At 39.7% G+C, this 24,399-nt stretch overlaps 1 protein-coding gene across 1 annotated transcript; it reads right to left on the bottom strand.

The window, feature by feature from the left end:
• Positions 1-1,110: 1,110 nt before the first annotated feature.
• On the bottom strand, positions 1,111-24,077 carry LOC136002154 (E3 ubiquitin-protein ligase RNF170-like). Its single transcript, XM_065656987.1, has 6 exons — positions 24,011-24,077; positions 22,830-22,978; positions 7,453-7,561; positions 3,002-3,075; positions 2,393-2,503; positions 1,111-1,416 (listed from the first exon to the last, which is right to left on the bottom strand). Exons 1-6 carry the CDS (start codon positions 24,075-24,077, stop codon positions 1,111-1,113), a joined length of 816 nt encoding a protein of 271 aa, XP_065513059.1.
• Positions 24,078-24,399: the final 322 nt, after the last annotated feature.

Below are 24,399 nucleotides of genomic sequence, written 5' to 3' on the forward strand. Positions count from 1 at the left end.
ATAAAATATGCCAACTGAAAATACAAAGAAGGAAAAAACAGTTGGAGACCAGTGTATTGTGAACAATAAATATTCTTAAATTTTAATATATCTATTTTAATATACAATTCATATGTAAAAATGAAGTCCACTGACTCCAAATACATAGCAAATGTCCAGATTGTACAGGCACAGATTGTCTGGCACTGCAGCAGCATTTTTAACTCTTTGCAGCGCAACACAAACAGACGTGCACACACACCCCAACTTCAGCAAACTTTCCTTAAACTTCCTGCTATTTTTATCAGCATCATAAGTTTGGCCTTGATCTGTCTGGCTGAACTGGTACCAAGTCTTACAAGGAAATCACAAGGAGTGTATGAAGTCTAGAAAGGAAACAAACAGTCATGCTGACTTTGTTAAAGCTCAGATGCACAGAGTTCAAGGAAGCTGTGTACCTCGCCTGGGCTTACACGAAATAGTTATATAAAGATTTGTTCGCATTTCTTGCATGATTGTTAATGCTTTTCTCCTCTTGTAGTATTTTTATTCTAAGCCAGTGTTACTACCAGTTCCATGTTAATTCTTTTTAAAATCAGGACTGCAGTCATTGCAGAGCTGTAAAAAATCTGTATTCCAGTGGATATAGAATCAGCTGGGATAACACAAAGCATGGATACAAGATTTTGTAGTGATACTATCTAACATTCCTTGCGTTATACAAGACTTGGCAAATTCTACCATTTGCTAAGTTCTCAAATTAAAATGTTATTCAAATTGAGCCAAGATGTAAAATCTTAAAGCTCAAGAGTTCTACAACTCTTCAGCTGCAAGTTGATTGGCATTGTGATTTTAGGCTCTGTTCATAGCCTCAGGCGTTTTCAATTCAGGCACTTTGTATGAAGATAAGTTACAAAGAAGTGCAGCATGAAAGAGTCTAGCAGTGTATAGTGTAAAACCAGCCTTCTGAGCACTTGCACATTGAATCACTTGGCCATGCCAAGTATTGCTGCATCCTGCTTCAGCCTTTGTCAGCAGCAGCATGACAAATCCATCATAGGCTGCCCCAAATCAGAGAGAAGCCTGTCATCGCCTGATGAAGTTTGACCGAGGAATCCAAGTTTGAGTCAGTCAGGACTCTGACAGCATGCTCTGAGCTGTGGACCTTGCCATATTTACCCCATTAGATGCAATTTGCTGACAAATATTTATCATGCAAATTAAAAGAAGGGAAACAACCACCATGTCGTCAGCTGTTCCAAGTGTCCTACAGAGAGGCCCAGGCTTTGTGTCAAATGGAGAAGACAAGCATATGATTGTTCCGAAGGAGCAAACAGCAACTCTTAGGAAAAAAATCCATACCAGACCGCCCCAAGTGAAGATTCCTCGCAAGGCAAGAGTCAGGAATAACGGCATGTCGTAAAGGTAATCTGCAAACTAAATATTCAGATAAGTTATACTGTTTTGTTTTCTGATGCCCTGCAGTTCTTTCAGCTGAATGTGACTCTTAAGCACTTTCAGATTCACATCTCTTAAATGCAGAAACTTTCTGTGCTGTCCAAATCCACCTATGCTGTTCAGTTATTTTGCGGTATCTAGAGGACATTCCAAAAGGAATCCCCGCTCCCCCAGCACTTCAAAAAGAAAATATTATGCTAGACATTTAATCCTTTTTGGAAACTGGGCCTTAATGGGTGCACTGAGCATACGCCCATCTTTAAAATCTGACATCAAGTGTAGGCCACAAATGCTTGAAAATGAGGCCTCAAGTCTCGCCTTGGTGTGTACAGGAACCGTAGGACTGCGTGACTGTTCTTCTTCATTAATGCTAGTTTGTTGGGTTGGAAAATAACATTCCCCTCCACAGTGCTTAGTTTAGTCCATAGATTGAACCAGACTCCACAGTCCTTTCAGGCTCCTACCAGGATGTGACAGGAGAGTAAGATTTGCTTTGGTGATATTCTACACCCTGTCAGGAACGGGCCTCACTTGTGCCTTCAGCCCTCATCTCTCAGTCGTTTCCACTGCCTGTCACGTCTCTGTACCAGCTCTTACCAGCTGGGATTCCAGCTTTTAAAAAAGTGCAGAGCCAGCATGGGCTGTTTGATTTTGCCAATATCTGGGGAAAAAAACCAGCTCCATTCTAAGCTGGAATCTGATTTGAAATTTTAGAGGCAAGTTAAAATCCTGGAGTTCCAATCCGAGTTCAATTTCGAAAGTTCTAGCCTGAACCTTTACTAGAAGGTGCTAGACCCAGAAGTGGGTTGTCACACTTCCACCATGGTATTGCCCATAATTGCATAAAAAGGTAATTCACATAATGATAGAAACTGCTTTTCATTGCTGGGTCTCTTTCAATCCTCTCTGTGTTACGCACTACTAACTGGGTAAATGTAGATGTATAACTACTTACAGGTCGAGGTTGCCCTGAGAAACGCTTGTTGTAATCTCTGATGTCATGTACAATTTGTTTACTTGGCTTATCTTGTTGCTTCTCACAAGAGATGTTATCCAGAAGAACCACCTTCATAAGAAAAGATTGGTATTAGCACGGTGTATTTTAACCTCCATTAAAAAGGTTCGTGTTCCGTAGGACATCTCTTCATAGTCTCTCTCTTGCAACTGGACCTTTGTCCAGCTCCAGCAGTTCCACAATAGCAAGAATATTTTCCTTTTATGACTTCCATCATCCTTCCAGTAAAACGGGCAGCCTCAGACTGGGGTCAGATGAGATTAGGAACTTCCATATTGCTTTTTATGGAATGTTCTCCCAGAGATTAAATAAATTATACAAAAGTAAAATGCTGGAGGCCTGTTCAATTATTTCGCAGAGTTGCCTGACATGACATGTCAAATGACAAATGAGAATGGCTGCAGGGTCATTCAAGTCTAAATAGGTTTGAAATGCTACAGAAAATCGGAGGATAAATAAAGTTGAGCCTAAGAGTTGAAGCTTGTCATTTTGTATGTAGATGCAGATGTCATTTTGTATGCAGATGTGAACAAGGGAGGTAAGTCTTACCTTTTGTCTGCAGAGAGGGCAGGTTATGGCTGCTAACCAGGGACTGTGTTTCCAGTATGTGATCAGACAGGCACCTACCAAAAAAAAAAAAAGTGCAAATATATTTCAGATATATCTGAGGATATTTAATGTTTACAAGGAAGTTATCAGTAATAAACCCTCTTCTTTCTACAACTCTGTAAAAATTAATGTAATTCTTTGCTTTCATTTTAAGATGTGGTTTTGCTCTGCAAAGTGACTGTGTAAAAATGGAGCCTTAGCTCTCTTACATAGGTAAACGCAGAGATACATGAACCTTCTAAAGGCGACTTTGATTCAGTTTCTTTTCCTGTCGATAGTGTCTTATTCTGGAGCTCCCTGGGCTGAGGTCGAGGCACTCAGGAATACAGGCACCCTCAGAGCACGGCGCTGGCTGCTGCGGACAAAGGCAGCGCAGCTGCATCAAGGTGGAGTTCCACCGGAGCCAGTTCAGCTTTTACTGGTTATGAGGGTCAGTTACCACCGATAAACCAATGTGCACAGCCAGGGGACAGCCTGGTGGTGCAGACTTCTGGTGACACAAGATGTATCTTGGTGATAAAGTGTTGTACATTGGGCTATTTTGTCCATTTGCCTTTTTTTTCTTACTATATTTCAACTCTGTTACCCTTCTGAAACTGCATCGCTCTGGAAGAGCGAGTTGCTGCTTTCTGTTTTATTCTTCTTACCTAGATGACTGCTAACTAATTTCCAAATGCAACATCATCTTTTCTTACATTAAGGTCTCAGGTGTGAAAGAGGGCAGAATCTGAGGACAATAAGATCAGACTGCGCATATAGCTGACAGCAGCAGTTGACATACATGAATGTCAGTGCTGGCACTAACAGCAAAAACAGCAAAGCATAAATAGCAGCTAATCCGAAGCAGCACAGCTTGACTTTCAGCTCCTGGGCGCAGTGTGCAATGTGACAGGTCAGGAAAAAAAATCTCTTAACATTGGAACTGATCAAATTTGACAAGGACCCCGGTGAAAACAGAAGCAGAATGCTGTGCTGCCATTTTGATGGAATTGCTTTATTGAATTGAACAATGCTCTTTGTTCTTAAAAAAAAAAAAAAGGGCACGTAGTTTCTTGTAAGCAGTATTATAACAGGAGCCCTCAGCGTGGGATTTTTCTGCACCCAGACTTTATCTGTTGTCACTGAAAAGAATATTGGAGAAACTGTGTTTGAAATCAAGTATTAAAGTGTTCATGATGCTATAATATCAGTTACATCTTGTATACTAAGACTAGAGGTGTTAAATTTGGCCCAAAGATATTTTTCATGAACGTCTCTCTGACTTGTGCTTTTTGCTTTTGTTTCCATTGAGTGTAGGGTTTTTCTTTATGACTCTTCTGTTTTGTTTGCACATACAGAGCAGTTGGCTGGGCACATGGCTGTGTTTATATGTAAATCCCCACGTGGTACCTATAAACTCAGTCTGGCAGCCAGCTTCCAGCTTTCGTTTGACCTTTTGTGTTTGACAAGGGAACTGCTTTGACCCACTGGGTCTAGATCCTGTATCGTGATCCACACGGCTGTATCGCTGTGACAGCGGGGCACTGATGGATTCCATGGTTCTTCAAGGGCTTTCAAAAAAGAAGCCCGTGGAAATTAAAATTTGCTGTATCCTTTGTTTAGTAGAACAGGAAAGGAAGGGCTCCTCTGAAGTTGACCTATTTGTGCGTTGGTGCATTTTTCATAAACCAGACAAAATCCTGTTTTAATCCAGCCTGCTGCACAGCCTTCCAAGGGAGTCTGTAGGTTTCTCTAAAATACCTCTGTGGTTATTGTTAATTAGAAAAAAATAATATTGCTCAAGGATCACTTTTCAGTTGAACTTCCTGAACATATGGTTCAAACTGAAGCTGAAAACGAAAACCTCAGGACAAACTGTATGAATTACTACTAATAATAAAATCAGACATTTTTTATAAGTCCACATTAATCTTCTTTAAAAGCTCTGGGTTGACCACATTTTTTAAATAAAACTTTTACCATATTGGAATTTATTAAGAGAGCTCAGCATTGCCTTAGCTCTGTTCCACAGGGCATCAAGAGAAGTTTTATTTCAGTCACAACAGACTTAGATCTAGGCAGAATGGTTTTGATAAGCCCAATGTAAAGTTTTATTGGTTAAAGACATGAAAAAGAGGCATGTTACAGAGGCTGATTCTACAATATAAACATAGTCATAACATATATAGTGCATTGCACAGAAATCAGTGCTTCGGAGTGTAAATGATGATGTACTTGAGGAAAGTAAAGCCTGGCTAAATATATACAGCTAACAATAACAATATATACCAAGCTTGTATATGTTATTTCTCGTCGACAGATCTTAAAATAAAAATAAAGTCCATATCATTATGTCTTATTCAGAGATGAAAAAGGGAAACTTAACCAGGCCAGGGAATGAGTAAAGTTGATGATCTTTGTTGTTATGTCTGTCCTTGTACTTGAAACTATAACTTCTGTGACATTATTTGAAACACGTTTTGGGGCCATATGCTCACTGTTTGTCCTGGAGTGAGGTATCCTTTTCCTGTATGTTATAAAACAGTGTTATAAAAGCAGGAAACAACCTAAAGGATTAAATGGTGTCACTCATGAGGTAGATGAGCCCTATGAAGTGTCCCCAGCTGTTGGTGATCCACTGGTTTGGTGTCGTTTCAGAGGCTGCAGATAGTGGCAGTGGTGAGGAGTTGTGCTGTGTGAGCATCATTTCAATCTAGAGAAAAATGACACTTCCTAAAGATAAAAATGTGCTTTTATTGCACCAGCATTAACAACACAGTCCCTTCTTCTCATTTATGCTTGGGCTGTTTTATAATGCTCTTATGTGATGAAAAATGTGAAAAAGGCTTGTAAATTTAACTCGAACTTGCTTTAAGGTCTCTGTAAAATGCCAGAGCAGTGGAAAGGAGCTTTATGGTTCTGACCAGTGTCTTCTGATGTGTCTTGGCTCTTGCAGTAGCAGATGGTGCTGCCTGCCTGCCCCTCTGCCAGAGATCACTGACCTCGTGCTGCGCAGGAGCCCTGAAGTACCCCTGGGGATGACAGCAAGGAAACTGATAAGCTGCTGAGGCAGTGAGGTTGTGAATTTGACCTGTAAATTCACTGGATGATGTATCTCAGAGGTCTGAGAAAAACAGTGGTCAGTCCAAGTATGCTGGTGGTCTTACCCTGCTGCGTTTCAAAGCAGGCGCAAAGCTCACACTGGCTCTAGTGGTGCATAATGTGGGCTTTAAAAATCCTGAAATCCCCTTTATAAATGCAATTACGAATATAACTCCTTCCACTATTCTGTGCTTCATCCTTGTATTCTTTGAAAAATTATTTAAATTTTAAAATCCTAACCGCATGGCTTAGCAGCCTCAAAGAAGGCATTTAGCAGACACATTTATCTACAGAATTACAGGTTTACTAAGATTATCCAGTGACTGTAAGTGCACTGGGTGAGGTTGGGAGACCACAGCACAGGCAGCCTCGACAGAAGGACCCTCAAATCTAGATCTGTCCCTTTCCTGTTAAGACAGATCCTGGGCTGGAATAAACAGTTACTGAGCATCCATCATGATGAGACATCTTTGAACATTTTTCCCCTTTATGACCACACAGATTTACTTTAAGAAGACAAACAGATTAAAATAACGTTTATACATTACTAGAAACTCACATTTTGAATTGTTTAATGTATAACTTCCACTATTTTTTTGTTTAGAATGCTTTTACAGGACTACAAAACAAAGTAATTATGCCTTCTTGCTCTATATCACATCTGCTTTATTTTAGGCAAATGTTTCACGTGGAAAGCAAGCCTGTGGAACAGAATCAGACCTGAGCCCAGTGTGTTTTACTCCCAGTTTTCACCGATACAAATACAATCAGAGCCAATGTTATGGGATAGCTGGGTTTTTATGCTGTTGAGTATTGACATATAAAAAGACAAGCTGTCTTCCCGAAAGTGAGTTCATGCTTGAAGATAAGACTTAAAGTCTGTTGCATCTTGAACTTTTACAGTCACGAGCTGCATGATTATTAGACTGTTGATTTTTATAACAGGCTTTTTTTGCATAATTGAATTCAAATTGTGTTTTTTCTGGTGCATTTTACCCATTCCATGAGGCTGTGTTGTAATTTAACAGTATCCTGTAAAATAATCTGTTGCCTCTTGTCATCTTAAGATTTCTTGGGCATTTGACAAGTGGCTCCTTGCAGATGCAAAAGCACTGAGCAAATAAAAACACTATTACTGATTTTTTGGTGGCATATAAAGATGAGACTTCTGTTTCCAATGAGAGAACTTACATTAATTCCAGGGAGATGGGCTTGGTCTTGGTTCTTAAACAGAACTTGAGATCTCTGTAAGAAGAGTGCTTTGTTCAGTAGCCTGTATGAGCACTGCACTGTCAATCCAGAAAACTTACCACAGAATAGATGTCCACAGTTGGTTTCTACTGGGAAAGTAGCTGTCTGGAGACAGATGGGGCAGCTGAAGTCACTGTGATTATTACGTTGCCAAATTTGGAGTGATTCCTGGAAAAGAAGTAGTACAGAGTCTTCAACAAATTAGTACTTTGATTGACATATTCAGTTCATTAATAATAATTTACTTTGATTAGCAGAGAGTCACAGAAACCAAGTATAGATGTCACGCAGAACTAATCGTTACCTCAGCAGATAATGAAAATCAGGCACAAAGAAATGCTTTGTGTAATCCTACAGAAAGGACCAGCGTCAGAGGTACGATTATGATGCCACATTTCTGCTTCCAGTGATACATCCCCACACCACTGGATAATATTTATGTTTTGAAAGCCAGTCGAGTTTGTATCACTGTAGCTGTCGTTATTAGTCAGACAGCACCTGAAGTCCACCTCAGTAGATTTTGGATCTTTTTCCTGCTCCTTTGGAGTCATGTCTATTACTTAAAATACTGAAATAAAGTCTGGTGCATTCTCTGCCTTCCTTGGGTGGCAGAATGGTATCCTTAGCGCGTATCACAGGCTATTTAGCAAAAAGACTCCTTTATTTGAGGAAATAAATTGCTTCCAAACAATCCTTCCCTTTGCTTAGCAACGTCTATAATTAAGAATAATATTGTGCTTTGTTTTTAGAGTAGGAAGATAAGAATTCTGTAAGCTACTCAAATGCTAAAGAGGCATTTTCAAATCCAAAGTGGGCATATTTGCGTTACCGTGCTTCTGGAGTACTCTGCAGTATATTCATCTGTGCCGGGATTATTTGATACAGTGAGAGGTAAAAATAAGTTCTTCTTACTTGATACTGATTCCTTACCACATTGAAAGTTTTTGCTACCTTTATTATGATGCACTAGATAATCTGTAACGGATGACGGACCTGCCTACTTCCTCTTAGCACACCATGGAGAAACTGGCATTTGACCATACGTTCAATTGCCATAACCACGAGATCAGTCTTGGAAGAAAATGTAATAATATTGTGATTAGTGTCCTTTCTCTCTTGAGATAAAGTTATTTTGATGTTTCTGTCAGTCCCAGGAGTAGAGGAGGGCTTCTGAAATTGGGACGCAGCTTCCAAGGAAGTTCTTCCACTTTAGGGCAGAGTCTTGAAGGTCACTGACTGTCCCCCACTGCCTACGCATGTTTAGCGAGGTTCAACAGGAGATGACATCAATTACGATTTTACTTTGGGCTTTGGTCAAAAAATGGTGAACTTCGTGTTTCGTAATGACCACAGAGGTGCAGCATTGCATGGAACAGGTATTATTTTTCCATTACTGAAGTAAGACGTTCAGATGAGATGACGGCATACTTTGAGATAACAGTGTTGCTGTTTGGTTCCTGTCCCTTGTTGCCCAACTTGGACTGCTTATTTGTTTTTCAAACACCCAACTGGCATTTGTCTACATGACAGATCAGTGAATACACTTCCAAGTATTTGACCTCTTTATAGAAGTTTTTATAGAGAGAAAATTCAATAGGTACTATTTTTTGCATTTCAAATATTGGAAGATCCAGCCTGACTGTGAAATTTCAAGCTCATTTGACAACAGACAAAGGTTTTATTTAAGCAATTAACTTTTTTAATGTAATAATTCCAAGAAAGAAGAGAGAGGTCATCGTGTAGGTCTGCCGAATGAGTGGTCAGGAAACCGGGTCTTCTGCCAGAGCCATGTCTTAAAATGATGAGTTCACCCAATTCGTAAATTCAGATCAGCACCTTTAATACCAGTCTTTCTTTCCTATGATGACAGTTTGTAAATAAGAACTGGAGGTTTTAAAACAATGTGCCGTAACTACTGGGAAAAGTCTTTCTCCTTTACAGTTTGTGAAGTTGTAGATGTATTTGTTTCTGATTCTCAACAGAAAAACTTCAGATGCTGAAGGCATTCGCATTCTTTTCAGATTTTCCTCTTTATGCACCAATAAGATGATCTCCTGCTGAGATAACAATCACACAATCACCCAACAAAGCTGGGATGACTGGATACAAATAACTGAAACATGACTACGAACAGATTCAAGTCCAGTACATGGACAGGTGAGCCCCAGGCAAGCAGTTTTTAACACAATGCCACCTAAAATCCATATGGCACATCACATTCCTATATTTTGACTTCCCATGCAGTACTGATGGGGTATTTGCAGATTCAGAAGAGTATTATTTCAACTGATAAAAGGTGAAGTAGTTTTCATCAGCTGAGGAACTGCCCCAGAGCAGTTGTGTTTATAAACACTGCATACATGACAAGCCAATCAGGTATCTACTCTTTATTTTTGCAAAGTAATAACACACACATTTCTTTAGCTTTGACTCATACAACAAAGGGAACCAAATGTGTTTCTGATTATGCAATAGATACTGAGTCAAGGGAAACCCAGCATTCCCAGACCATAACCGATGGAAATTTTGAAAAGCTCTCTTGCCCTCTGCAACCTCAATAAGTTGAAAGTGCTCATGTAGTTCGTATTAGAACATGTTGTACAATAATTAACTTACTATATGACTCCTAGGGGACAAATGATTATAGTTTTTTTTTTCCAGATGATTCATCTTCTGCCGACTTAATGAGCAATTGTGCAGAAACAGAGTTTGTGCTGGTCAGAAAACAGGAAAATGGAACGTTGCTGTGTTGCCATATGATACCAGTGCTGGCTGCTAAGTTACCACACGAAGGGGCTGCAAACTCGTCAGCTGAGGGCAAGTTGCTGCTGAGGGCAAAATGCTGCAGAGCATTTGAGTTAGAGTTACGACTCTTATGAATTAAAGCAAAGAACCAGACAATGATTCTGTACTAATGACAGTAGGCGAAGAACACGCGCCTGTATACAATGAAGAAAAATCATTCAAACCCGGTACCATGACACAGCATTTTTTATTTTATTGTGATCTCTCTCCTACTGAATGAAACAAGGTGGGAAACTCGACCAGCTCTGGCAGTATGACTAACAGGTGGCGAATTCGGAGAAAAAAAAATAGGCAGTTCTTTACATTTACTTCAGGGGACGTTCTTGTCATGGATGCTAGAAATTTTTGAGTTGAACAGGTGCTGTGCATCAAGTACTGTGAAATGCAAAGGTAGTACCTCTGACTGAGGAAGTTCCGGTACCATAAACTGTTAGAGAATGAGAGAGTATTCTGGGGAAGCATCATTAATGTTTCTTTATTCTTCTGTAGGCATCCATTGCTGCAGGGAGGGCAAGATGGCCCTCGTCTGACCTGGTTTAGCCATTCTTACATCAATAGAGCATTCAAGGGGAAAGAGAGACTTGGAGTCACCTTCAGCAAAGATATCAGTGGCTTTGTCTTCTCCTGAGTAGAGAGGCTAGGAAAGACATGCCAAATCTTTCATTTATTTTTAATAAATTATATGCACATAATCAAATTTCTGATTTATTTAGTCCAAGCCCTCAAAATGGTGTTCGAGTTGTCTTTATCCTAGTTAAAAGGGGACCTCCCAGCTGGATCTGATAGAAGAAGACAGATGGTATCTTACATAGCTATAAGTCTGCCAGAATTAATTTACCCCTGCCAAAATCTTGAGCCAGCCTTTGAACATTTGAACTAGCAGACTGAATTAGAGTTGAAGTAGTGATTATGGCAGTTAGTATTTTGTGTCACGAGGCTGTGAGGTTTTGATGGCATTAAATAGCCTTAGCAAAATAAAATATTTAGTGTGACTTTGCCTAAAATGTCAGACTTCTAGAGAGCTTCCTCTCATACAGTAGTTCTACATGTAATTACAAAGAATAATTAAAATTGTCATTCCTGTTAAGATCTTAGGCTGGCAACTTTGAGAGTGCCCATAAAAGTTAATATTTTATAGCCTTGTATTTGGATCTTGGTGGCTATTGCACCTTTGAAAATTCCAGGCCCAAATAATGCCATGCTGATACTGTAAAGCAGCTTTGATGAATAAAAAGGGGACTATGGAAATAGTTTTCTATGTAGCGTATGGAAATTATGCCGCCATACCAGGAACATCTCTGCTGTGGGAGAAGTGGGGCAAATTTGCACTATTTGTCACCAGAAACATCATCTTCCAGTAACTGTTGATGAGCTGCGGTCAAATTAGGGAGTGCCACAATGTATAGTACAGAAAACCAGGTTTGGAAATTCCTTCAGCATTCATACTGGTCACACTGGTGAGATTTGAAATGAGCCTGTTCCCAAGTTCAAGAGACAGAAGGAAGCTCAAGAGTTCCTCATACTTTACAACCACAGTAATCTCATTTTGTTATATGAAAGAAGATACCCAAGTCAAGATTTTCTGTTTGATTTTCTTGATACTATTTTGAACACCTAATGTTATCTTTTGTCTAAGATTAATCTTTAAAAGCCCTAAAATATTGGTGGTTTAGGCCATACGTTCTTGGGAATCGTACTACAGACGGAATGGGAAGGTTAAATGTATAGTCCAGTAGGAGTCAGTTTACTTGGAAGAAATGGGGAAAAAAACCCACACAAAGTTCAGAACCAAATTATTCTGAAAAACAGACTTAGAATCCAAAGATCCAGAGAAAGCTTTAAACTCTGCCACCTCAAATTATGAGTGCCACAATTCCTATCTTTTGGGAAGCTCCCCCACCAGCTAATGGACATAAAGTAACTCCCTATGCAAAAATACTGATGGAAAATGTACCCACCCACTTCAACAAACTAGCAAGAAGATAGTAAGTTGAACATAGTGTGACATACATGCTCATATATGACACAAATGCCTTTTGAAAACTTTTTTAAAATTATAGGAGTTGCAGTGGATAACCATGTACAGTGCTTCGTGTCAAATTTTAAATTTTCTGGTTGGCAAAGACCATGGGAAGTTTACATGTTTCTTTTTAAATATAGTTTTAAAGTTTTTCTAAAATGGTGTTCTTATGTTTATATTCCTTCCTCTGTGGGCACCACAGGTATTATTTGCTTTTGGGATCAGATTTGAAAAAGAATTCTCGACGTAGGTACCTCATCGGGGGCCAGGCTCTGAAACTGTTCAAGCCCAGAAGTTCCCTATGAGGCAATCACACTTTTGAGAAAAAGTAGCCTTTTTCAAATCTGGACACATCTTCTGACTTATAATGAAAACTGAGCGCTTCAGAAAATAATTCTAGGAGAAATCTCCAAAATCAAGCCTCTTGTACTAAACCACAGCGACTAGACTTGATGCATTTTTAATTCTCGCATGCAAAAGAAAGGTGTGCAGTAGTGATCAGACTGTTGACTGTGAAACCAGAAGCTCCTGGGGGTATAAACCTTTATCTCTGTGACACAGCTCAGCTCACAACATCTTTCAGTTTTACCACAAGGAAATTTAGTTTTAAAGCATCAGGGATGAGTCCGTTCTCATGTTTGAAGAGAAGGAATTAAAGTTTCAAAAGCACTTATCAGATTCAAGTGCTAACAAACATTTATTCATCTTTCCTTGAACATTTGCCATTGTTTAGAAGTAAAAGAGAACTTGCTTTGAGGTTTAAACTCGTTAGGAAGGCACGATACAATGAGACCTCTTGGTCAGATTCTTTTGTGAGCAGCTGCTCTGTGTCTCAATTACAAGGCCAGTTAAGATGATCAGGGAGGACACACTGGGCAGCTCATTATTTGACTATACGTATTTAACCTAATCACAAGCAAATTAAAAATATGACATATTTTAAAGGGAAGAATTGGTCCATGCAAATTCTCCAAAAGTAATCTAATGATTAAAAGTATAAGTAAATACTTCAATTATTTATTCCTAATCATTCTAATGAACACTTTCAACTGTGGTTTGGAAGACCTGCGTAAAGTTGGACTTACCATTCCTCTTCCCAGAAACGTTTGAGAGGAGCTGAGCAGGTTACACCCGCTGACAGTGTTGGTGTGGAATCATTCATTAAGGCCAGCTCTGCGTCTTTGTCAATTATTAACTTAGTTGCCCAATGACAAGGGTCTGTCAGGTTTTCTAAATTACAGTCATGAAAGAAATGTGGTGAGGGGTTTTTTCCCCTCAAATAAAGGTAGTCTGCTAAAAAAAAAAAGGGGGGGACAAAATAGGAAAAAACAAAACAAAACAGCCCTCCCTTTCTAAAACATCTAAATAAATCTTTCCCCAAAAAAGTTTTTTAACATAACTGAAAAGATACCTGAACCTAACAAAAAATTTGCATTACTGTTTTTAAATATTAACTTGATCAAGGGCACACTGCAGGTATTTTGATCACCTGATAGAGTAGCAGCTTATCAGTACTGTTGTGAAACAGCCTTAAAACTTGCCAGAAACTTATGATACTTTGGAATTGCATAACTGCAGAATTAGATTGTGTAACATAATATTGTCCAATTAATCAAGTGAAGTGTACAATTGAATCAGAAAGTCTAAGATGCTAAAATAATTTTAATAAATGAGCATATATACTTCATAAGGTATTTATGCTTTGTCATGCTTTATGGTCCTTAAGAAAGGCTTGATTTCTATAAAGGTGTTCTCCAGTTTAATGCAGAAAAATTAATAAGGAAACCTATTAAGGGCTCCATTTTGTGCAGTGTTAACCATCCTGATCCTGATTCAACAAGGCACTGAAGCACATGCCTAATTTTCAGCCCTCAGGTAACACATAACCTCTTATGGAGGGCTGGAGTGCGAGTCAGTAATATGGGAATAGAAATATGCTTTGAACAAAAATAATGCCCCTGGCATTGCTGCTGAAGCACTGATAAGCTAAACAAAGCACTTTTCAAAGACTAATAACTGGACGGGATTTGTTGCATAAACAAAGCTCCTTGTTAGTCACCAGTCCTCAGGGCATCTTCCTCACTTTGTCACAGATAAATTAGGCACAAATGAAATACTGTATGTGATTTCCTGCCCTGAGTACACAGGCGTGCTCGCATGCCAGTGTGATAGCTGTCAGTTATTATTTATCCATGCATATATACAAATCTACAGTGTGATTTACTTCCTTATTAAAGGCGCCAAACTGACAGATGCAGAAGCTGGAGCCATTTCTTTATCCCGAGAACTGACACAGGGTAAGCAGTGCCATCCTCTCCAGGCTGTTCTGTAAAATGCTTCCACCTGGTGAATCCCTCAAATATCTGAGCATAGCTCTTGCTCTCTAACCTTTCCCAACCCAAATATCTGAGCATAGCCCTTTCTCTCCAACCTTTTCCCAACTACTCTGCTTACTGTGTTAAATTCATAAATGCTGCTAACATAGATGTTGGTTATTCTTGTGATTTTTTTCAGACAAGAATGTTGATACACTGGAAAATTGATTTGAACATATTAAATCTTTTTTAGCTAGGGCACTTAAGCATTTGGTTAGTACTTGCTAAAAAAGGATTTGAATGGTTTTAATACAGAGGTGAAACCCCCTCTAACTAAATAATAGCAGTTTGACCGTACCTGTTTGCCAGAGGAAGACTATTAAATAAAAGCAAGGTTCCCTTCACATTGCTCCAGAATATTTTGAGAAGTTAATGGACACAAGAAAATCTCTTAAACTTCTGTGAATCCATATGTTAAAACAGTAAAACTGTGATTGCCCAAGGCCAGCCATTCCTATTGTTCTGCTAACTTTTTTGGTCCCAGTATGTGACTGAAAGTTGTAATCCTGGATCCATTTTGTCTAATTGTGGGTTGAGCTTTTTGGGTGCTAGATCTTTGGTTAAGGCCTCAAAGCACAGCTACAGTGCAGGTAATACTGTTCACTGAGAGTAAGTTTGTCATTTTGGCTTTGGAGTTTGAGCTGGCAAACACGTGCCTGAGTTATTTTGCGTAGACGAATAGTCCCATCAAAACCAACAAGTCTGTTCATGCCATTCACTTGTATTATTGCACTATTAATTCCCAATTTTACAAATGAGATTTCTTATTCTACTCCACAAAAGCCTGACTAACCAAAAATTGGGCCTGAGAAGTGTAAAGATGGGATTGAGAAGCATAAAGATCTGAAATAACACTTCCTGGCAGTGTTTTGGAGCAGGGCCTATGTAATGGTATTTGACACAAACCAGGGGGTTTTTGGCTGAGCGGGGAGGAGGTAAACCCTCAGAACCGCTGTGAACCTGGTTCCTCTGAAAGAGCAAAACGTGTCAGAGCAGCTGGCAGTGAAGAGCATCAGGAAAGCAAGAGAGAAGTCTCTTTAAATAGAAACATAAGTGAACAGCTAGTAAAATCAGACAATTGTAAATTTTATCTTAAAAAATTATGCAAGTGCAAAATGTATTTTTATTAGAAATGCCAATAAAAATAATTGTAACCTCCTTGGCACTGCTTAGAGGGAGCAATCTGTTAAAAAGAGGCTTAACTCCTCCCTGCTGAAGAGTTGGCTTTCACTCTTTGGAATATGCTGTATCAAGAGAACCTTAAAATATGAAAGAAAATTAGTCTGAAACTATTAGGCAAAATGATGCTTATTTTCAAAGGAAAAAAAAATTACATTGATATAACAATGATGAGAAATCTGAACTCAGTTTTGACAGGTGCATGCTAACTTGCTTTTTCAATATATAAATGTTGCGGTGAGTATCATAACAATTCATTTTGTGCTTTACATACCTACAGCCACCCTACTCCGTTTAGCTGTGGTTGGGTTTTAGACATTTCTGTGTTATTTAGTAGCAAGTGATAGCTATGACATTTTTACCTGGTGTTTCTATTTTTGAATACAGACTTTTCTTCTTCAACTAGAGAATACTATTTAAATATTCCATTTTAAAAGATGTCTTTTAGTAATTTTTCACATCAACTTACAGATGTTGAGAAATAAACATGCTTTAATAACTTAGCTGTTAATTTTCAGTTTAAAAATAATGGAAATGAACAAGTTATTGACACTTTATTCAGTGAGCCTTGTATACTGATGATAATGTTTCTGAATCATAAGATAATGATATATAATAGGTACAATGGAACACAGAGTTTTGAAAATTATTTTGTGTTTGGAGAGATTAGATATATTACCATAATTATCTTATCTGTGCAAGACTACATACCAGTACCTGGCACAGAATCAATCTAAAGGGATTACTCCTTTTTTACTCCTGAAAAAAAACCATGCTCATGAGCTTACTCATGGAGTAATCCTGGACTGTGGTGGAAACTGGAGGTATTTGGTGCATAACAGTAAATAAGTGCAAAGATATTCTCAGGATCAGAAGCTACACACCAAATGGCCTCATTGGGACACAAAACCACCTGCCAAACCAATGCCTTACTCAAATGAAGTCACAACATCGTGCTGCCTTTTCAACGCACCTGTAGAAACAGGATTTGAAAGCAGATGAATGTGGATTTGTTTGTCACAAGTACATCTCTGCAATAGTTCACATCCCAGTACTGAATTGTTACTGGCACTAACGGAAATTGTAGCTGAGAAATTTAATACATGTGAATTTGTAAAGCCCAGGAGCTGCTACCATGACAGTGCAAATAGTTCCGTGATGTCAATTAATGTCAGCTTGCTAATACTGGAATTGCCAAAGCCCACTTTCACTTGTGACCTTGTTCACTGAAAAAAAAAGATAAGAGCACCAAAATAGAAGTGCAGATATCTGCGAGAAAGTAAACAAAAAGCCAGAAATAGAAATTCACAGATATGAGATTGACCAATGTTAGAGAAACAACCGAGGCAGTGCGGGAGCGTGCCAGGAGGGCAGGTTACAGTAACAAAGTGAGGGCTCTTTGAGGAGAAATTATGTCCTAGAGGTGTAAATATTTTTTCCTGCTCAAGTCACTGTTCATAAAAGTTCCGGATTCTGAGAGGTTTCACTGAGATAACCAAGCTAGGTCATTCCTTAGAGATGTGAACTATTTATTCTCCTGCTGTATGAATCCAAAAGGTACAATTACAAAGATCTGGTCAGAGTTGTCTTTATAAATGTAGGCAGTTAGTTTTCCACCTCTGACCTGCTTTGTTTCCAGTATAGCTTTTTATGGAATTTAATGAGATATCACTACTTCTGGCTCTGTGGCATTATTTCCACCTTTTCTCTACCTCCCTGCCGTGGGAATGATATTATACTAAAGCAGAGATAATCCGTCATCCTCTGCATTCATCTTTTCCAGCTCTTTCAGGAGTGACTAGGTAAGGTAGCCCTCATATAGTCCATCTTATCTTTTTCTTTTTGATGTTGCAAGTGAATTTTGTTTTCCCAGGAGAACTTAGAGACAGTGGACTGGCCAGAGACACATTTATAATCTCAAAAGAAGACACCTCTTTGCAGAGCCTGTGGCTCTGAAAAGTACTAAGGTGAGTAACTTAACAATTGCTTCAAATCAAGTCTGAGCGGCCCCTCTGTTCAGTCAGCTCCTTCCCCTTTCTCTTCTTCCTCCAACATAAGATAAAAAACTGTCTAGGAGGACTCTACCGGGTTTTGTTTATTTGTTGTATGCATGAGATTAACAATACCTTCCTACTTTGCAGTTTCATAATCTCTGTATTGAAATGTGATCTGCATAGCTTACGTTAGCAATATTAGTAAAGTAACATCTGTTTCAGTTTATCAGTGACTACTTCACTGACATGATAAACCTTAATTAATATTTTTATAAGTACTTGCTACTTTTTTCTGAAACTACTGTAATAAACTAAATATACTAAAGTAATAACACAATAATTGTGTTATTATTATTCTGTGTAGCAGGTGCAGATGCAGTTGTAAACTATATACACACTCATTGTAGCACATGGGCTAAGATAACTCTACCTGAAATTCTGTAACCAAGGACCCCAGAATCACTGCAGTCAAAACGGAATTCGTTGTAAGACAGACTAGAAATGGCAGTCTAAGCCTTCATGGTTCTAATGAGGTGACTATTCCTTACCACCATTCAGTCTGTGAGGATCAAATAAAATGTTCGAGTTAAGATGTGCTAAGAAATGTGTAAAGAAGAGCATAAGTTGCTCAGGAATTCCAGGAATCCCACTTGCTTAAACAGTCTTTTATTAAAAGCGAGTGTTCTCATAGTTGAATGGCTTCCAAGAAGGGCCTTCAGTGATGAACGTGTTTCTGTCTAACGTGAAAATACTTGAAAGATGCTTATTCCATGTGAAAATGTTTCCACATTTCAGAAAAGCCTGAATACAAGACTCCCTTGATGAATATGCTCTCGTACAAGGTATTCGTTTTCAGAATGAATATACAAAATATCCAGAATTCCTACTCTTTCGATAATGAATATATTATAGGGACTTTCATCTCCCACAACAGCCAGACAAAACATCTCTGGGTATTCTACAAAACAGACACTTCAGTTACATGATGAAAATTTTTACATTCATCATCATGACATTGTTCCCATTTCCCTCAGGGCATAGTTGACCTGGAAACTATTGTAGAGCATCTTCAGCAAAAAACACATCACAGCACAGTAGTCAGTCTTGTTGGCTAACTGTGCCATATAGACACACGCTATATAATTGTCCTACTCTCCCCCTTACCTAAAAATCACTAATAATAGTACCTGCTGCCCTCACCAAAAATCATATGAGGACATCGACCTGAAACACTGTGAAACGGTTGGCTACCCCAGTAGTATTTCAGCCATCAAAACTGTCTTTTTTTGGTGTTTGTGTTTTTATCCTTTCTTTTCATCTCCTCCAGCTGTTTTTTCTCAGAAATAAGGAGTCATGTGTCATGTGCCCAAACAGCTCCTTTTCAGATCATGGTAAGATTTTCTCTGTACCACAACCACTCCCTGCTCTGGGAGTTACTACTCTTGTAAAATGTAATTTATTGAAAGATTGGAAAGCAATCGTGGAATAAGCCATTTCAACCCCCAGCCCTGTTCTTACCCCAAATGGAGGAAGCAATGGGTTGGTGGGGCTCTCACAGCTGACACAGGTATCTTGGGTAATATTTTTCAGGCCCTGGGGGTACATCAGAAATCACAAGACTGTGACTGCTGACTGCCAGTGACTTGCAAAATCTTGCAGGTTTTGGAAGCCTGTTCCATCTCCTGTGTACTCAGGAAACATAAACTTGCATGAGACCAGCAAGGTACTGATAATCTTCAGCCAGGCAAATAATGCAAGATCCCATTAGTGCACTTTTTCTTCATATTTTATGATTTTTAGGTGTTCACTTATGCTGAATAATCTTTATTTGATTGTAATAACTTGTAAATTGGCAGCATTTAGAGAATAAACAGCCAATGCTTTTTCATGAAAGTCTAATAACTGCCAACACACATACAGCCTGATTCAAAAGGAAGCGGCAGTGTATACAGCAGGAAGATGTAAGAGATGATGACAGGACGTGAAGGGACATGTGGCCCAGGGAATACAGCAGGTACCAAATCCGTTTGTATTGTGTGATAATTAACTGCACACATTTTGGCAGTTGATTAGTTTCTAGCTTCTGCCTCTGAAAAATTCATACATGCCTCAGTGCCACAGAACATCACGAGGCTTATTTGATGATTCTAAAGCTTTTGTAAGATGCTTGGGCCATTAATCCTGTCAATCAAACTACTACATATGACCTAAAAGCTGAGGATCATGTTTCATCTGTCTTCTAGTGGCAAGAAAAGTGCAAGTTACATAACTAACCACCAAGTGTCACTGTTCGGTATTTTTACATTCTGACATCTTTGTTCCCAAGTGCCTAGAAAATACCTTTTAGGTGCGGATCTGTAAATGACGATTTTCCAACAAGAATAAGAATATTGTTACACTACAGGAGACATGCGTATCTGCCACACAAGGTACGGGAAAACTCACGTGTATGGATATGCAGTGTTCTTGAGCAAGTAATCAACTCATGTCTGAGCTAAATATTGTTCATATTACTGGATATAATAATCCAAGTTCCATTGAAATAATAATTAAAAAAAAACCCCAACCAAACAACAACAACCACCAGAAACCACACACGCAAAAAATACCCAAAAACCTTAGGAATTGGATTTTATTTTTAAGCCTAGCAATTTAAATTATTGTCGCAAATGCCATTCTTTTTTGCTAAGCAAGGTAGACAACCCTTACTGAGAGACCGTCAGGTGCTTCGTCAAGAAGGAAAAGGATGCACTATCAAAAAGAGTGAGCACATTTTAAATAACTTCCTATTGCAATAAGTAATTTAGCCTGACTTAAAATGTAGTGACAGTGGACATTGGTGAAAGAAACAGGCAAAGGTTTTCTAGAAATCCAAGTCTGCTCTCGAGCCTTTATCAATTCTGGACAGCACTATGAGGGGAGACAGTCATGTAAGTAATGCCTGTGTCATCCACTACGATTTTATTTTCTGTGAGTCAAAGTAGAATCAGTAACAGAAAATTAAAGCATTTATCTTGAAGCTGTGTGAGCCAGCACAAGCAGGACACAGGAACAACCACAAAACCAGGGATGAAGTGCAAAAAGTAAATTAATTTTTGTTACCTTGCCAACCAGAGGGTCCCCAAAGTAGCACCCAGGCAGAGGCACCCAAGTGGGGACAGGGGCACTGCAGAACTCAGCCCATGCAACAGGATCACCAAACCTGCTGCTTTCACCTGATTTCAAGGGTTCACACAGGTGTAGTTTACTACTGTGCTTTGATCTTCCTCACAGCAGAGCAGGAATCTCAGGCACGCATCGGAGTCTATCAGAAGCCTATGCTATCTAAACATAGAGGTTCTACTTCTCAAGCACATGAGACGAAACAAAAATTAGTATGATATCTATGTTTTTCTGCACCCCAGCTGCAAGCTCCTTGACCGTGTTTACAATCCTCCCTGCCAATCTTCCATTATATTCCCACATTAGCCAAAAAAAGAAGAGCATATGATGCCTATAACAGCTACTCAAGCTGTTTAGTCTGCTCAGGCTGACCTAAATGCTGATGTAATTAAAGCTATCCTGCACATGGCAGTAAAAACAGCGAGTGTAAGAATCTTCATAAAACAGAATCAGTTAGCAAAAAAATAATGATTCAAACCAATTAGTAAAAGAGGCAGTTGAAGAGAAAAGTCACTGAAGTTCTTGGAGCCCTGCCACGACCTAGCTCCTTGGCCCCACACGACAGACATGACCATTGTGTATGGTCACAAACCTTTGCCAGAAGAAGAGGGGATGTGGAGAGCTCATGACTTCCTACCACAAAACCTCCTGACAGCCAGAGGTGAGCTGCCATGAGCATGACCCTTCCAACATTCTCTGCTGCTTCTCATTCTGTTGGGCTTTGGTTAAACTCCTCCTGAGCAACCCCATGCAATTATTTTTTTGTAACTTTCCTTTCCTGTTTTGTATTTTACTAGCACAAACCTTTTTGGATAAACCTTTCCTGACCATACAATTGCAATACTGCGTTTTTATAGCCATTTGAGACCTGCTGGAAGCACAGGTCCTTGTGCCATCCTGCTTGGGTCGGCCTTTGGTAGAAGCAGCTTCTACTACCCTGTAGCCTCCTAATTAAAATTTCCATTTACTTACAACATAAAAAAATGCATTCTGCTGCTGCAAAGATCTCAGCTTAGATGTTAATATTTTCATTGCAAAGTAGCAAGATGGTCATGCAGGGAGCATAAACCACACAGAACCTCAGGCCGCCTGCAGCTCAGGATCAGCCGTAGCCACCTGGAAGTCCCAATTGGTGCTGAGGCACAAACCCAGAGTTTGTACGTCCAAGGCCACCTGCCCCCACTGACCAGGGACACCTCAGCAAACACAGCCCATGGCCATTTGGGCTGCTGTGGCATTGGGGTTTAGGGGTTGCTAAATGGTCTCTGGGTGGTGGACATATTCCCCTATAGAAGAGTCACTGTGGACCCCACTGTGCCCATGGATTTGCAGCTGGCAGGCACCTTCCTGGGAGTTGCTAATGGCAGAAATTAAGTAATGATGCTTCTGAAGCTTTTGTAAGATGCTTGGGAAGTGCAGACTTCCATGAATACTGTCAGCCAAGCTACGACATATGACCAAAAAGCTGAGGATCATGTTTCATCTGTTTTCTAGTGGCAAGAAAAGTGCAGGTTACATAACTAACCACCAAGTGTCACTATTCAGTATTTTTATATTCTGACGTTTTGTTCCCAAGTGCTTGGAAAACACCTTTTAGATGCGGACCTGTAAATGGCCACTCCATCGAAGCTCAGCCCTAGGCCATGAACAGAGTCCCAGCCATGCCTGTGCCTGGCCACGGACTCCACAGATCTGGACTGTGACCTGTGGACTGAATTCCCAGCTTCACCTTAGAATTACCCGGTGATGATGCAACTGTGCCTGACTCTGGTTAAAGTTGCTGGGCCCGACCCTGATCAGCAGGTTGCCTTCCGGGCTTCACCTTGCAGTTGCCTCATCACCATGAACTTGCCGGACGAGCTGAACTCACAATTGAACATGCCTGGACCTGCCCTGCTCACCTTGCTTGGGTCCTGTGGGTTGAGGTCCTGGCTGGTGAAGCCCCTTCCCTCCTGGCTCTGTTCTTGCTTTTGACTCCATGTTCCCCAGAAAGCAGGCGGCTTTGGCGCTCCCTGGCTTACGTAGCATAAACCCAGGAAAGAGGAGTTGCCTGAAAAAATTGCAGAAAGAAAGCAAATGTGTAAGAGGTTGAATCTGCAGAGAAAGCACATGTGAAATCAACAAGCTGAAATGCAAAATTATATGTTCCTGTGAAATGGGTTGTAGGAAACTGCGTAGAGGTTGGTAGGAAGTGACCGACACTAGGATGTGATACTTCCTGGGAAGGGAAGGGACACAAAATAATAGGAAGGAGAAGCAGTAAGCAAATGAAGAGGGGTAAAAGAAAAATTAACAAAAACTAGTAGAAATTATAAGAGAGGAAAAATATTAAAAGGCAAAAATGAGCATGCTGAACAGTACGGATCCTAGCACAGAAGTCTCTGGGATTTTACAGCAAAAACCTTGTATTCCTTATTCTATTTTTAATAAGGATTTCCCATAATCTTCCATGGCAACCAAATCTCTTTAAGAACCTTTGGTGAAGGAAACAGTCAAAGGCTTTCCAGAAATCCAAGTCCACTCTTGAGCCTTTATCAATTCTGGACAGTGTTATGAGGGGAAATAGTCATGTAAATACTGTCCACGTCAGCCACCACAACTTTAATCTCTGAGAGTCAAAGTACAATCAGTAACAGAAAATTAGAGCATGTGTCTTAAAGTAGAATAGCCAAAAAAAGAAGAGCATACAATGCCTAAACCAGCTATTATTCAAGCTATTTAGTTCAATCTTAAGGTGACCTAGACACTGCTGTGTTTTAATGCCATCCTGCACATCACAGTAACAACAGGCAATGTAAGAATCTTCATAAAACACAATTAGCTAAGAGAAAAAGGGTTGTTGGAGAGAAAAATTGCTCAAGTTCTTGTGCTGAAAAAGCAGAGGGACAGTAATCACATCTTCTTAGTGTAAGGTGCTTAGACTTTTCTCTGGAGTGTCTGAGACAGGGTATTATAGAAGATCCTGAACCAGGCATACGCAAGATTCTTGTGGAACAAACATAGCAGAGGAAAGCAAGTGAAAGAATTTCAGTCTGGGTTTTTTTTCGGAAACAAAAAAGATCAAACAAAAAAGTACTCCTACATTTTAGAGATAATGCAGTGGAACACGTGGTGGTTGCCGGCCTGTGCAGGCAGTCATTAGCCGTCATCAGCCTGATGCAGATGAGAGACTTGGAGCTGCCAAGGCTCCTTGATCCCGCGGGTGAAAACTGCAGCCGTAAGACACCGAGTCTGGTGGGGTTTGGGTTGTACTAACAATAGCCTTTGAGGCTGAGGAGAAAGGAAAAAAACCCGACAATTAAAAAGAGGTTAAACTGCCGTAGGCCTCAATGCCAGCTGCGCTGTTGGACAGGTGCACGTTGCCTCACCTCCTGGAGAAGGGTTACAATTGTTACTCATCAGCTTTGCACGTAAGCGCTTTCCATCCTTCACCTCTGCAAACGAAGTGGGTTTTGACTAATTTAACATTGG

The sequence above is a fragment of the Caloenas nicobarica genome, chromosome Z (genome assembly GCF_036013445.1).
Source record: "Caloenas nicobarica isolate bCalNic1 chromosome Z, bCalNic1.hap1, whole genome shotgun sequence".
In the NCBI taxonomy this organism is placed as follows: domain Eukaryota; kingdom Metazoa; phylum Chordata; class Aves; order Columbiformes; family Columbidae; genus Caloenas; species Caloenas nicobarica.

Excerpts from the sequence above, each read along its gene's own strand:
- LOC136002154 (XM_065656987.1), bottom strand. The coding sequence starts at position 24,077 with ATGACGGCTAATGACTGCCTGCACAGGCCGGCAACCACCACGTGTTCC. Across the intron at positions 22,979-24,010 it reads CACTGCATTATCTCTAAAAT|GCAACTCCTCTTTCCTGGGT; the intron begins GTAGGAGTACTT and ends CAATTTTTTCAG. Across the intron at positions 1,417-2,392 it reads TCTCAGGGCAACCTCGACCT|TTTGCAGATTACCTTTACGA; the intron begins GTAAGTAGTTAT and ends CTGAATATTTAG.